General features: G+C 42.2%; 1 protein-coding gene across 1 annotated transcript in view; it reads right to left on the bottom strand.

Annotated features, from left to right (window-relative positions):
* Window positions 1-16,597, bottom strand: part of JADE2 (jade family PHD finger 2) — a 490,240-nt gene that overhangs the window by 56,711 nt on the left and 416,932 nt on the right. Inside the window, exon 9 of the mRNA XM_088451347.1 lies at window positions 5,387-5,875. Within this exon, the coding sequence (XP_088307473.1) occupies window positions 5,387-5,875 (489 nt within the window). The remainder of the gene's footprint in view (window positions 1-5,386; window positions 5,876-16,597) is intronic.

Below are 16,597 nucleotides of genomic sequence, written 5' to 3'. Positions count from 1 at the left end.
ATCGCGTCATTGCCCCCCAGGACCACCCACTTTCCGGGAGACTTGCCTACCCTTGCAGGAGGCCGGGAGGGCCACCTGATTTTCAGGAGGCTCCCGGCAGTCCCAGGAGAGCAGGCAAGTACGGATAAGGGTGACTGGTGCACCTTCACTCTCAGCCACTGAACACTATAGCTCCTTCAAAGCAATAGTTGGTCTCTCTGTGGCTTTCATCACAAATTTCCTTCTTGCTTTGAGTTTTGTGGGACGGCCTTGTCTAGGCAGTACCTGTGTGGTATGATGCAGCTTCCATTTCTTCTCAATTCATCCAACAGAGCCAGGGGCTGGCTGGCAACTTGTAGCCTGGGGGGCAAATGCATGCAGGTGGCCCTGGCAGAGGAGCAGCGTGTAGCCTGGGTGCTACGGCGCCCCCCCCAAGTGTTTCAGGGAGGGGGTGGGTCCATATGGAATTAATGTAAAGTAAAAATAAAGATTAGGGGCAGTCCCCTGTAGTGGTGCCCATATGCAGTGCCCTCTGGTCCCCAGGAGAGGAACCCCTTATGCAGGCCTCCAGTAGTGCCCCCAGTAGTGATCCCCCTATGCAGTGCCCCTTATACAGTGCCCCCAGTAGTGGTCCCCCATGTGCAGTGCCCCTTGTGCCCCCAGTAGTAAGCCCCTTATATAGTGCCCCCAGTAGTGGTCCCCCCTGTGCAGTGCCCCTTGTGCCTCCAGTAGTAAGCCCCTTATATAGTGCCCCCAGTAGTGGTACCCCCTATGCAGTGCCCCCAGTAGTAGCCCCCCCCTTGTAGTGCCCCCAGTAGTGCTCTCCCCCTTGTAGTGCCCCCAGTAGTAGTCCCCCCTTGTAGTGCCCCCAGTAGTGGTCTCCCCCTTGTAGTGCCCCCAGTAGTAGTTCTCCCCCTTGTAGTGCCCCCAGTAGTAGTCCCCACCCCCCTTGTAGTGCCCCCAGTAGTGGTCTCCCCCTTGTAGTGCCCCCAGTAGTGGTCTCCCCCTTGTAGTGCCCCCAGTAGTAGTTCCCCCCCTTGTAGTGCCCCCAGTAGTAGTCCCCACCCCCCCTTGTAGTGCCCCCAGTAGTGCGGTAGACACACGTAATAAAAAATTAAAAAAACACTTACCTGAATCCCCACTCGTGCCGCCGCCATCCGCTCTTCCGTTCGTCCTCCCGGGTCGGGCAACTCTGCATTATGGGAGAGACGTCATGACGTCTTTCCCATTACCCACTGCAGTAGCCGGAAGATGGAGCGGCTCCTGCAGTTGGCGCAGCAGCAGTCAGTGAGAGTCTGACAGACTCTCATTGGCTGCCACTCAAAACAAACACACAGCTGCCGATGCTGGCGGATGTGTGTTTGTCACTCCGGTCAGCGCTACACTCGCAGTGCAGCTGTGTCACAGAGACACAGACTGCCCGCGGCCTATATGGTGCTGCGCCCCGGGGGGCACATGGCACCCTGCCCCCCGGCCCAGCCCGCCACTGAACAGAGCTAAGCACTCGGATATTATTTTGTAGCTTTCTTTTGCATGTCTATTACTATCTTTAATTATTTTACAATAATTTATTACTTCATTTTCACAGCTTTCCTTCAGATTCACAGTATGACCAATGCTATTTGAATTAGTAGGTCTTTTATCCATACTAGCTGACCTTTTTAAGTGAGTCACACCTAATTGAAAGCCAATAGTTAGAGCAATAACTTTCATCCGTGTAAACTTCTATGTTCCACAGCAAATTTAGCAAACAAATAATTATAAACTTGAAAATGGACTTAGAAAAATACTGTCTGGAACAATCTGTGTAAGTGTCACTTGTAAAACAGACAAATCTGTTAACTTTTAGTAGGTTAAATACTTTTGCAATCCACTGTATGTGCGCTGCCTAACATCATGTGCACAGACAGTGTAATGGTTAGCATTACTGCCTCACAGAAGAGGGGTCGTGGGTTTGATTCCTACCACGGCCCTAACTGTGTGGAGTTTGTATATTCTCCCTGTGCTTGCGTGGGTTTCCTCCCACACCCCAAAAATATACTGGTAGGTTAATTGGCTCCCATCAATAATTAACCCTAGTATGTATGTGTGTGTGCAAATGCTATGGAATATAGGGCCTGATTCAGAGCCGTTCGCTATTTGTGGTCGCTCGTTTAAAAACAAGGGGTGGCTATTCAAATGATCCGTACGCACATTGCAGTCTGTTCACACCTCTAAGTCTGAACGAGCGAGCAAAACATACGCTCGTTTATTTGTTAAAAACGCCCCCTGGCCGCTCGCATCCTACGTCATGTCCGCTATTTATTAGATTAATCGAGTACATCGACCAGCGTATGAACTGCTCGCTATTCTTGTGGTTGGTGTTTGCTACCACAAATTTGCGAGCAGTTCTGGCTATAAAATAACCCAGTGACGTGGTCAATGACGCTGCTGTTTTAAATATGCACACCCATAAAACGCCCGTTTTGACCTTTAAGCACGCCTGCGTTCGGATCTCCACTCCCCATTTTCAAACACCTTCTCCTGTTACCACCCACATACGCCTCATTCTGTCACTCAAAATAGCAGGCCCTCGCTATATTGCGTACCAACGATTTTCGGCCGCACTGACTGGTTCGCGCATGCGTACTAAAAACCGTACGCATGCGCAGATGTGCAAACATCGCTCGGAACGAGCGTACTGCCGCTAACGAGCGGCTCTGAATGAGGGCCATAGATTGTAAGCTCCACTCTGGCAGGGACTGATGTTAATGGCCAAATATGTGTGCGCTGTATAAATAACTGGTAACAAATAAATAATAATAAATGTGATGTTCAACAGCATTTTGAATTATTTTTTTTAAATCTAACATTTGGGTATTTATCTTTTTAAATGGTTTAGCATGTTATAAATGAAATCTCAGGCTGAATAATTATTACTTGTTTTGAATACAGAGCCTGATCCTGTGCATCTGGCTGATTATGAATCATTTGCAAATGACCAGTAAAGAGTAATTGGATCTATAGACAGACACTTAATCAAAATGTTTAACATGCAATCTGAAGTTAAACACATAACACCCCCTTAGTGGGCTTCAATTTGAGAAGAAATGGATATTGACACACTGCTACTAAGGCTGTTATCTTACAAAATGAATATAATAGAATAGCATGACTCATTGAATATGCTATAGATTGTACGCTTCTAGTCATGACTGACATACATAAGTAATGATGGGAACATATAGGGGCTCATGCTGTGCTGGGCGTACTTCTGTTTCCTTAGCATAAAATATGCAAGTTTATACTGTGCATGCGCACAAAAGAAATACCTCTGCAAATCAGGTTCAGTAAAGATGTGGTTTACGTAACTGCTAACCTACATGGACACTCAGATACGCCTGTCAATAGCCGTTTCATTTGTGTGCATCTGAGAGAACTGATGATGACAACGGTCACCTCTGAAAGTGATAGCAATTTCTTAATTTCAAGTACCTATATCATAGTTGCCACCGTTTATATCTCCTCTCCTGGCCACTTTGGGGGTGAGGCCTAATGACATAGGAGCCTAAACCCCCCCCGCCCCCCCCCCCTCATTAAGGAATTGCTATCACTTTCAGAGGCAAACTTCCACAAATCGCAGGACAGCATGACGCGTTTTTGTGTCATTTAGCCCCGCCCCATACATATGGAGCCGCAATTCTCGGCAATTATCTCCACATCCTACCCACTTCACTAGGAAGTAGTTGAGATACGGGAGACCCGGATACTCTTCCGGGGGTGCGGGGGGGCTACCCGAAAATTAATGAGCCTTCCGCAAGTTATGCGACAGTAGGTAAGTATGGCCTATATTACTGGATATGAATTTGTGGGCATAGTTAGGATGAATTGTTGGTGCCTTAATCTTTTCGCAAGGAGTAAGAGTATACCTGCTGTATAATAGTCTTGTTTTTTGTTTTTAATTCAAATAAAACACAATAGCGAATGTTTTTTTTTTTTTTTTACTATCAAAACAAATGTCAAAAAGCTTTTCTGTGCTTAGGACCTGTATGAGTGAAAGTGTATGTGACGTACACCTGACATAACCTGGTACATGTTCTACTACTGGCAAGCTCCTGAGGTTCCTCCCACTCAGCATATATAAATACGCTATTTGTACGTGCGTTTGATATGGTGCGTTTTCTTCCAAAAGTCATATGTCCATCACAGCATCCGCTCCATAATGTCTTAAATATCCTACGCTGCCATCACCTAGGCAGAACACACTGCTGTAGGTTTGGCGCATAAATCAGCGCGATACTTTTGTTTAGTAAACATGGAAAACATATTCAAAAAATAAAAAGAGAGAATGTTACATTTTTCAGTTCCAAGTGTAGCTTTAGGCAAGTCTAACAGATGCTGCAATAATGTAAACACAATCTGAAAATGGTCTTGTTTAAACAAATAATGAGAAGCACTGTATTTATGGGAAAATACGCATGGTGCGCAATCGTCTACTTCTGCAGATAGAAGGGATTTTGTTGTGTTGAAAAAATAAATAAATGTAGTCAAAGCAATTCTCCTTGTACGGTTTACCTTTTGCAGCATTGTGCCAGACTAATGTATTCCTACCTTTAGTGACATGAGAGAGCAATTTTCCGGCGTTATTTATTGTTGGGCAGGTGATGAGTAATCTAACAAGGCCTATTACTATTTACTTGCACTGACGATGATACAGTGAACTATTTGAGACTTCAGTTAAAGCTAGAGTTTGGCTCTTAGTGATCCTGCTTTGTCTTTCTTGTGTCCTTAGCAACATAATTAGATTGTAAGATGCACTGGGCAGGGAACATGTATTATAAAGAAGTCCAGTGAAAAACACATCAGTTTTACATTAAACCTCCATCCCGACCAGAAGAATTGTCTCATAAGATTTCTGTTGTCAGGAATAGTCTCACCCCTGCTGGCATCGTGATGCTTCAGCATTCACACCCTGGGGTTTTACAGCAAACCCTGTAGATGCGGCTTGTTTGAAAACGTCAGAATATGAGATCTGGAACAAAATGAGACTTCAGGTACCAGCAGGGGTGAGTTTCCACTGAATGTCCTGACGGGGCTGCTGGACTTATAAGGTGGTTGGACTTATTGTATATAAAAATGCCTAATGTTTCTGTATATAATAGGTCGTATAAAAATGGATTTAATAAAAAAAAAATTAAGGAAGTAAAAAGTTGCAGCTTGGTCAACAAAAGTGGTAAACGATCTAAATAAGATATGTCTTGCAACTTAACATACTGTGGTGCTGTGAAATAGGTTGGGTATATTTGGCATAGTGAATAATATAAAAAAATTAATCCAAAAATATTTTCAAATAAATCTCTGCAGCAATATTATTATTACAGCTAATAAACCATATCTAAGTAGCATCACTTAATATGTACTGACTTACCCTTTCCAAATCCTGCCTTAGATGCGTAAAGAGTTTTAACCTCCTGTACAGTACGTCTTGCTCTTGCTGAGCCAAGTCGTCCACTTCATCAGTTTTGGGACTTAAAAGAGGCTTGTTAAAATTTGCCTTCCTCTTCAGCTTCCAGTACTGGTAGACAAAGTCAACCACATACTTATTCAGATCGAGGTTCTCAGCCACATCCTCTGGTTTAACAAGTTCATGGAAATCTTCCTCCAGCTGCTGGAGCTTCTGTTTCCTCAAGGTAACCTTTTCCAGATCCAGCTTCGTTTGGTCAGCATCCGCTGTGGCAATGGAGGAGGATGGTCTTTGGCTGCATTGATCCTCTGGTTTGGTGGCTCCATTGCTGTGCTCCAGACAGAAGGATTTGAACTTCACCTCGTCGTTCTCTGCCAAAGTCGTGTGCATCTCTAGGTTGTGGTCAAAGGCGCAGGTGACGTGGAACGCAGTGATGCAGGATGGCATGGAACACTGTGTGTAGAACGCAGATAAAACAGAGTCACTGGGATGGAAAACTTGGTAAACCAGCATCAATGAGCTGAGCTAAGCATTTACTTATACTAAAAAGAAAACATTGCGGAAAAGTTGGGAACAACTGCAAAAAGTAAGATAGCATTCAGGATAAACAGTAATATATTTTATAGTAATAAAAGTGAATATGCTGTGAAATTAAAAATAATAAATGAATTACACAAACACTAGTATTGAGATGCAGGGGTGCTGAGAGTGGGGTGGAAGCAGGTACTATTTAGCTTCTAACAGGATGTGTTTGAAAAATGACAGTTAGGAGCTGGTTGTTTGGTACTTTATGTCTCTCCAAGCTTTAATAAATCACCCTCCAAATACTGTGCAATGTATAGGCACTAGCTGACTGATATGGACTTGTTCTGTTAGGTTGTGGTACATTCCCATAACTTCCAATACTGGGCTAGGTTCCCCACTACTATCTGCTCCGGGCTAACTGTTTCTAGCAGGCTGAGGGTATATACAGGTATTACACTATGACAACGGGACACATGCTGGATCACTTTTTGGCAGAAGGGGGCACTGTTTTTTTTTTTGTTACAGTAATTCTAGAATTTCTTTTTAAATATACATTAAAGATCCAGTCATACCAATATCATGTTGGTGATCACGGCTGGCTTCTCTTGTGCCCGCGCCATGATATGCATATAGTGTATATTGATCAACTTAAATTAACTTAAATGTATCTACATGCAGATGCACCCTGTGATGAGTTCCATGTATCTTAAGATGAGCCCCTAGGGGTGCAAAAAGGCCCACCTATAACTGGCAATAAGCAAACACTTTCCACATTTTAGTCTGGGCTGACCTTTCCCTGCAATATCTTAGGTTTCCATTCATTTAATTTCCATTTCACTTTCAACGTTTTCATTTAGTCTGTTTTTCACTAATTATAATTAAAGATAAAACACAAATCTGAAGACAAAAATGATGCGATAAGCAGGAGAAATTACTGTATATATGGAGCCTTTTGTAAACATACCCATTTTGACCAATGAGTTGGGACTAAGTTGACGGATGATTATTGAGTATATACAAATCGTGAAAATAAATCAATTATCTGATTTCAACAAAAGCAATTGTTCCCAAGACAGGACATTATGGTTATTAAATTCCGTTCTTAACAGTTAATAAAATGCAGTTTATTTTCATAAGTGTCATTAAATTACCAAGAAAAAAAAATTCACTGCTTTTAATTTAATCAACATGGAATTTAGAGATCTTTTTGTTTCCATGGACATCTTGGCAAATTTGACATTGTTATATAAAAAATGTCAGGTCAGCCAAAGGTTACACACTGTGCAGATGTAATAGATATCAGATTGCCTGCATACTGGGCCATGTTGTCCTCTGAACTCACTAATTGGGTGGGTTACAGCACTTGGCATCATAGTAAAGTAGCAGTGAATTGGCAGCTGAAACAAATAAGGCATGACAAGGGTTTAGGCATTCCACATTACTGTTCCTACAGAATAGAAAGAAGAATACCATTCTCACTGTATCTCTGTATAGCAGTAAGCTGCTAAAGTAAGCCTACGTGCAAAAAAACCTATATATATATATAGATATATATATATACACTCATATCAAAACTGGGCACTGAAATATTACACTAACAAAATATTATCAGGAATAAATGTACACTTAGGAAACAGAGAATTTTGTGCCTCAAAGTGGTATTTTGGGAAACGCACAAGAACAGCATGAGTGGATAAAGGTACATTAGGGACCGACGTCAACACTAAAGTAACCATCTGGCACAGCTGTTGCCATAAATGAACATTTACCTGTAAAGCACAAGCAGAGAAAACGTTTCACTTTGAATAGGTCTTACAGCCTGGTAATGAACAGCCCTGAAAGTGTAAAACGTCTATTTATAAAACTAAAGCACATATGTATTTCAGGTAGACCTACAGACGCTTTTATTTTTCCCTTATAATTGTACAAACATCTATTTTGCATTGAAGCAACAATGCTGTATCTAGTTTAACAGGATTAGTAGGGAAACATTTCCAAGGCATACAGATGTATCCACAAACATCTATCCTCCATGCGCTACAAATAACGTGTCAGCGCCGCGCTAAATGCAACGTTACAGTGTCAGCGGCTGTGACACTGTAACGTAGCATTACTCATGCAGATGCAGCGGCAGTCGCATACAGAATATACACATGCCGCATGTCATTTTATTCAGCAGAAGCTGCTTGTGCGACCTATTCGCATCGCTTAGCAAATATGATGCATTTGTAGGAACAAAAGTTAAACTAAAAGACACTCAGCGCTATAGAGTCACGCCAAGGTATGGTGCGAAAAGAAGGGCTGTTTAACGCACAAGAAGGCTAGATAGGACACATCTGTATGCCGACATTGTTATCATGTCAACATCGTGGTTTTCGTGTGATTCTGTCTCTAACCCTAAGTTTCCTGACAATGTCGACAGTTTATGTCGATCTAATTATAATATCGACATTACCAATGTCAACATTCTGTCAGTGCCGCCATTTTTGCAGGTATCGACATTTTTAACCATGTCAACCTTTGTGAATGTCGACATATTGACTGCATACACATTTCTAGAGTTATTTAACAGCTTTAATCACCCACAGGAAAGGAACAGGTGGCTTTTCTAGAGCTAACTATCTGCATAACACATATGTACCCCCGCTTTTATAGTCACAGCCCTATTATATTTTAGATATATTTGTTACAAGTTGAAAAACATTATAGAGCTGAGGCAGAGTTGAATGTAAGTTGTCTATAATTGCTCCTGAATTGTGTTCATGAAACTAAATGAGTCATTTTACTGGGATGCAGAGTTGTAATGGGCTCTGTAATCAGGCCGACCCTCCAGGAACGTTTGGTCTTTATATTCACCATCATCCTCAGGGAGCACTTGCACCAGCCCGACACAACAGTAAGGGGCATCTGAAAAAAGGCAAATGAATGCGTACGCACAACTCTGCAATTCAATTGACAAGCCACCCCTGAATTTAGTCTAGGTGAGAACGCCACGGTACACCCCAGTTATGCCCCTTCAGTTACAAGCAGAAATGCATTTGGTTTGAGCGTGTGTCTCTGCATCGCCAGCAGCTGCGTACACTTGGTCCAGGAGAAAGCGCAGAGTAAAAACATACAAGATACGCTCTGAAAATGGAATTGCGTTCAGCTTTGCACTGGGCCCTATGTATGTACCAGCTGGTAGAAGTAGCAAACGGTCATAATTTGTGTTTTGTTATTTTTTTGTAAATGATAATAAAACAGTATTTATGACAACTTGATTTTCAATAGTGTATAAAACGTGCAACATTTCAGTAGAGTATGCTTCACACAGGACGAAGGGAGACATCCGTGTCTCTAGTAATAACCGGCCGAGATGAACCAGAATGAGAAGAGATTGCAGTTTGCCATGTGACTATTCTATGAGTACTGACAACAGAATGACATGAATACAACACAGACTGTCCATAACTGACAAGCACCACTTTTGTACTCAGGCCCAAGATTTTCATATTAGTTTTTGCTTGTATTTTCTTTAATCCTGTATGGTGTTTTGTAATTCAACGTTTTATTGCATGTAAATTTATACATTTCTGATAGTAAAATGAAAGGGAATGTATTATAGGATCGGGCTGTGGAGCTTTGCGCAGATACTTAGAGGACCACAGTGAAAGAATCCTAGGTTGGCAAGAAGGTGTGATTCAAACATTTCACAGCAGAATATGGGCCTGATTCAGCAAGGATCGCTATTCTGCTTATATACACGCAACGCAGTTGCTAATATTAGCAGTGATATGCAAATGTTTGCATTCGTATTGCGATCGCAGCCTAACATAAGGATGCCCACTTCCCCTTACTCAAATTCGCAAACTTTGGCAACGTAGCGAAACAATCGGTAACATCGAGTAACATCGGAACCATACGCACAGTTAAGGCAGGTCAGTCCTCACTCAGGATTTGCTTCCTTCAGCGCACGCCATGAGGCCTCAGGGTGCGTATAGTATCGCAGCGGCTAATCTAAGCACGCCCCTGCAACGCCATCCCAACACACTGGCACGTCTGCATTCACCCGACCACCCCCAGTCACCACCCACAAACGGTACGTCCTGTCAATCACTCTGCCATGGGTCTGCGTAGCCTCTGTGATTACAGTCCTGATCGCAGTTGCCAACTCGCGCAGTGCGATGCATACTGTACCCAGTACGCAACAATCAGCCGATTGCATGCGTATAAGCAACTGCGATCTTTGCTGAATCACACCCTATGACCTTAAGTGTTCCCAGTCCTTTACCAACAAAACAACATAGCAAAATGCATTGACCAATATTGTCACAGGTCTACTCATTTAATAAATGCAATCGGTCACAGATCCTTCGATTATCAGCCTTCTGAGTAATCCTGTGGTCGGTCAGAATAACCATGTAAACTGAGATGCTGGAGCCATTTTTCTTGCGTACGGGATAGCAGACACAGGATGTGACACACCCCGAAACAGTCGCCCCATACCTTTGTCCTTTGCCTCCACTCCCTGTTACCTCACCCAAACACTCCATAACTGCCAATCACACTGCGGGTAAACAGTCGCTGCAAGCTACTACTACTGCGACTTAGACACATGCGCAGTTTACTGATAATCACTCAAATGCATGAATATTGGTATTGCCTCCATCTCTGAATAAGGCCCCTAATAACAGGCATTGACCAAAACAGGCTCACCACTAACTGTAACATACACACGTAAAAATTAATTACACTACTCAAAAGTCATTTTGGATCTGACATGATTGATTGATTGATATATATATCAATCACCATGCCATTTTGTGTGTAAAATCCAAATATACCATCAGAAACTTTATATGACATAAGGTTTTTGAGATATTTTGAAACATTTTTTAATGAGAATTAATAGAAACAAAGAAAAATCCACTCCCAGAATGATGTCATGCAATATGGTTCGTCGTTTGCAAAAATCTGTCATGTACATGACAGATATCTGTCACAGCAGCCCCAGGAATCTTCAAAAGATAAATCTTTTGTCTTTCAGAAAGATATGCTAATGGATAGGCCCCTTAAGTGATCGGAAAGACTCCCTTCTGTCTGCGCTATGGGGTTTGCATCCTGCCCAGATGCCTCATCCTCTATGTCATCAGAATCCCCCTCCTGATCTTCCTCCATGTGCTGGTCCTGGGGCAGAACCCTCCTGTTAGCGATGGATGCCATGTTGCTTGCTGGCTCCTGTCCCAGCTCCCGGCCAGCATGCTGAGGGGGATGTAAACAGGAAGCTCCGCCTCCCCAGACTGAGGTGATATGTGGCCCTCACACTACTAGCAGTGACCAGTGCAAGTGGCAATTTTACCTTTTATTTCTCCATTTTAAATCAGTGGTTTGCTATTTTGTATAGTCACGAGTAAATTTTTTGTGCTGTTTGTAAGTACATATGAAGTAATGGCAGCCACTAAGATTCGTGGGTGTGTAAACCATCCTGATAAAGTTTTGTTATGTATTAGGTAAGTTCACACCAAAAAGTCAATGAAAGCCTATTAGCACCTTGATAAAGAAGGTTTATAAGGGTCATTCCATGGTTTCTCACATTACAAAGTGACAGGGCAAATATATGCATTGCTATCAACAGCAAAAGGAATTCATGTGAATTTAATTTTATTTACTTACAAAATAATAAGAGAGGTCATGCTTCAAAAAACTGTATATATGAATTGTTAGTTGTTACCATGGAATGACCCATAAAATGTACTTTGATTGTGTTCTTGGGGAGGAATTCAATTGTTTCCAACCCCCTTTGCGCCGGATGGAGGTATTCAATTGTTGCTCCTGTTGGGGGCGATCAGCTGCCAGCGCTCCATGTCAGCTCGCAGCCTCAGAGCGGTGCGAGGTGAAATCTGCGAAAAGTGACCTGTTTGGGCGCCCAAACGGCACTTTTTCACGATCGTGCCCAGCACGTTGGTCGGCGTTAGCCGATTTACGCGGCTTAACCCCACCACTTTGGGCAAGATCAGCGCGAAAAGCTGGAACAATTAAATAGAGGCCCGCGATCTCTCGTCACTTTAGACGGGAGATTCGGGCCGCGAAAACAAATTAATTCCACCCTTGGTGTACAGGATAAAATCTGGGCACCACATATTTCTTCCATAACATGTGCAACTAATCTGACAGAATGGTTGAAAAAGGAAATTGCTGTATGATGCTGTTCGCTGTCTAAGTGGTTTGGCGTGAGCCTAAGGACCACTGTACTGTTATTTTTATCTAGCTAGTATTGCTGGGCATTCCAGTAGAAATAAGCACACTACCTAAACCTATGCCTCATGGAGAAGGAGTGCCTGTTCCTATACCTTGTGTATGTACCAGTGAATCAGGGACATCAGAGGAAAGCAAGTCAGAAAATATAGAATTACAGTGGAATATCACCCCAAAATTAAAGACAAATCAACTCACATCACAGGAAGTATTAAATGATTTGGTTTGTGACTTGAAACTATCAAAACAACAAGCCAAACTTTTGGGTTCTGGGCTTCAACAGTGAAACTTTCTGGCTCAAGGTACTGCAATTTCAAGTTTTAGGACAATACGGTATGTGTGTGTGTATTGTTGGTAACGGTTTCATTATTAAGTTTGGTGTCCAGCACAATACAAGCGGTGAAGAGTAGTCTGAGATAATTATTAATCATACTTGCCTGCCCTCCGGATTTGGCCTCCCGAAAAGGGGCTCTGCCAGCTTATCCGGGGAGGGCAGGATAGACCGGCATTGTGTAGCAGGGGTGGGACCCAAATGATGTGATTGCGTGACCACGCCCCCGCTCTGCCCGCAAATGCCGGGTAATATGTCGGCAAGCCTGATATTAGTTCATAATGGGTACAAACTCCCTTCAGTGCCTCTGACCTATGCAGTGGACATGACATAAACTTATGAAAATATGTTGTTAGAGGGAATCAAGTATAAGGATCATGAATGGAATCTTTCTTGTGACCTAAAGCTAGTTGCACTGCTGTTAGGTTTGCAGGGTGGATTCACAAAGTACTGCTGTCTTCTGTGTTTATGGGACAGAAGAGACACTAAAAATCACTATATCACAAAGAAGGGACCAGAGAGAGAAATCTATGTTGCTGGAGAGAAAAACGTCAAGTACTGTACTCAAAAAATCATTATACCTCTGCTTCACATTAAGTTGGGCCTAATGAAGAATTTTGTGAAAGCTTTGGATAAAGAAGGCCAGGCTTTCAGTTATCTGAAGGAATTTCCGAAATTGAGTAAAGCAAAGCTAAAAGAAGGCATATTAGTTGGCCCTCAAATAAGGAAACTGCTTATGGATGAAATATTTAACGCTAAATTGATGGAAATTGAGTCGGCCGCTTGGTCCTCCTTGAAGGCTGCGGTTCGTGGATTCTTAAGGAACAGAAAAGAGGCCAATTACGTGTCCATCATGAATGACTTATTAGACAACTACAAGAATATGGGTTGTAGAATGTCACTCAAAATTCACACATTGCCATCTAGACATTTTCCCTGCCAACCTGGGTATAAGTGATGAACAGGGGGAACGTTTTCATGCAGGCACTCTGACAATGGAGCATCGCTACCAAGGATGCTGGGACCCTGCAACGATGGGAGACTACTGCAGGTTCCTTTTTAGAGACATCAATGAGACACTGTACAAACAAAGAGCGTCAGCATCCTATATCCCTAAAGCAAAGTGACTTTACATTTTATCTTTTATTAACAATTACATTATGGCTAATTAGAATTGTTAGGAGTTTCTGAAGTTTAGTTTTTAAGCATTTCTGTAGTTTTATTAGTATTTTATAAATACAATGAGAATATTTAAATTATATTATTTGAAATTTCACCTATCTTACTTTTTTCAGATATATCTATTACTGCTTTGTTGTTTGTGTGTATCTAATAAATGTGACGTGATGGGGAAAATCTGATTTTCCCACTGCATTCAGCATCCCTACATTAGGCAAAAACACATTCACATGCCGGATGCAATTTAAATTTTGTACATTTTGTTAAGTAGTGTTATCAATGTGAATATGTAACTTATTTCCTCAGCTGGGATTTATTTTAAATCCTACAGAATATCAGACATACACAGCTAATGGATGGAAAAATATTAAGATAACTATTAGCCAATAACTAATTATGTTGATCAGAGGAAGTCACGCAAGTGCTTTAGGAATAATCACACATCCTAAATGCTAGCCATTAAGCAGCAATACTACATAGGAGACTCATTAATGTAGCCAGAACACTGCAATACCACTTTAGACAGCATTGCCCATAATAATCCAACAGACACTCATTAGGGGAGGTGTTCTGTATGTTATGTAGTTCACGGCCTTTACACACATAGCCTATGATATGTTTATACTGTTGGAATTGAGACTACATGTTCCTCCAGCAATCCAAAACACTTGGGTATTTCCAACTGCTGTAAAGTAGAGCAACTGCACTAATGGTTTATTTTAAGGGTGTTAAAGTCTGGAGATGACATGTTTAGAATTCTAAGTAATTCTGCAGCTTAAACAACAATGGACAATAATAGGCTCATTGACTATGATGAACATCTGCAGTTTCCTGAAATTGACAACTAAGATTTGACAGACTGTGTTTTATAGCATGTTCAAAACTCTGGCACTCACTGTTTCACCTGGAGGCAGGTCCTGATCCTTTACTTCCTGCCGTACTCTGCCAAAGGCATCAAAAAGGTACAGACCACAGATGTTACAGTTTATATTTAACCCAGGGAATTAATTCTAATCATGGATCTTACAGGGCTTTCATTTGAACACGCAAATTCAAGCGTCAATGTTTGATATACATTTTTATTTAGTGGCTGCAATTTTTCAATTACACTAAGTGGGTTTATGTATCAAGGGAGAAACACAGGTGTTAACTAACGAGGGTTGCTGTTATTTATATGCGGGAATAATTTTTGTTCAGTTAAATAGGAAATATCACTTACAGAGCTCTCTATTCAAACCAATGACACGATTTACAAATTTGAAAGTAGATTTAACAAATTGTTTTCTATCCTGCTAATCTGTGCAGGAACCAAGGGCCCGATTCATGTTTGCAAGGAATTGCACAGCCGCAAGGAAGCAGTTGTGCAATTCTGTGTCTTTAAAATTCAAATGCAACACGAGGCGTCTGTAGGAAAATCACGCCTCCTGTTAGCACTTGCGTGTTAGGACGCAGCCTCGGATCACCATCACGACCATCGGCCGTGGGATCCGGACACACGGGGTCCAGGAAGTCAGCATCCGACGATGTGGACCCTGCTCTCGCAAGACTCGTTCTGCACATGCGCAGAACGGATCTTGTGCCTGCACAGACCTGCAAACATCAGATTTGTACGTAAACCATCAGCTTTACGTACAAATATGAATCAGGACCTAAGTTAAAAAAAAGCTTAAAAAGGAAAATATATACTCAGTCCAGTGCTATATAAGGGTGTAATGTAAAGGAGATCTCACGGGGACGGAGAAACTGCACCACAAAGTATCTAGTCTGTAGAAAGAGTTTATAAGTTTGATGCTCACTAACACATTTTGAGGCTCACATCTCAAGATCTTCAAGCCTCTATAATACTGTATAGGCTACAAGTTATAATCTGAAAATGTATTGATTGTTGGGATCGGATGACCTTAATCCACTGCAAAATTACGTTTATTAGCTCCAGTAAAATATCTTGAATAAGACAAATTAATTCCTCTGCTGAAGGTGCTTGGAATATCACAGCATACAAGATGTATTAGATGTTCAGATGATACACACCCCACAATGTTCAAGATGGTATATCGCTGATCTTACAAAGCCCATCTTTTACAGAGATGCTACCCAATCCTCTCACACTGGTTCGCGCACTGCAATGCGTACGCATGCGCAGATTGTAAACATCGGCTGTCTGATTGATAATAAGTATAAATTGTCATGTTCACTGTTGCGTTATTGGAGATCACAGCCCCTTGCATAATATAACCCAAGTCCCCACTCTTACAATAGACACAGATGTGCTGTGTTTAACCTTAGAACAGGAAGATTTCTCCCTGCCAACTAGACTCGCCAACCTACTGCTTTGCAACACCATAGGGAGCTTTGAGCAGCTGGACCCCTTGTGACATCAGTTTTGACTAGAAGGGTATAACTGTGAGAGGGTCACATGCACCTGGGGGAAAGCTGAGCTCTGTCAACGTTATGGATTTATCTTTGGTCTAAGGCAAAACTTGATAAGGCTCTAGGAGAGGGCAGGGTGCCATCCCCAGCTACCATCAGCATTCAGACCCTTTATTGAATGCCCCAAATGGCACACCTAAAACTCACCTTCACTCCCTCTGGGAGTGTCATTGTATCCGTGTAGCTTCTAAGGAAATAAGAAGCAGAAGTGAGACACTCGCAGTGTGGAAGTTTATCTAAAGAGAAGTTGTGGCTTCTGCCAGTAATTGCAAATATATGTAGATTCTACGCAGCAGGAATATTCTATTAGAGAAGAATTGCTGGAATCCAGCTAACTACTTGCTCCATCAAGAGCCATCTGTGGTGTGGCTGTTCAGGTTCACTCGCTGGAATGGTCTTGCTATCAACCGTGCCCTACCACGCCGGTAGAGGACCATCGGGCTAAGCAGCTGGGAACAGCAAGGTAATTGTGGTGG

The sequence above is a fragment of the Taudactylus pleione genome, unplaced genomic scaffold, assembly GCF_031769625.1.
Source record: "Taudactylus pleione unplaced genomic scaffold, aTauple2 ptg000025l, whole genome shotgun sequence".
NCBI lineage: Eukaryota > Metazoa > Chordata > Amphibia > Anura > Myobatrachidae > Taudactylus > Taudactylus pleione.
Note: the sequence above shows the minus strand (reverse complement) of the source record. Positions and strands in the feature narration are given on the sequence as shown.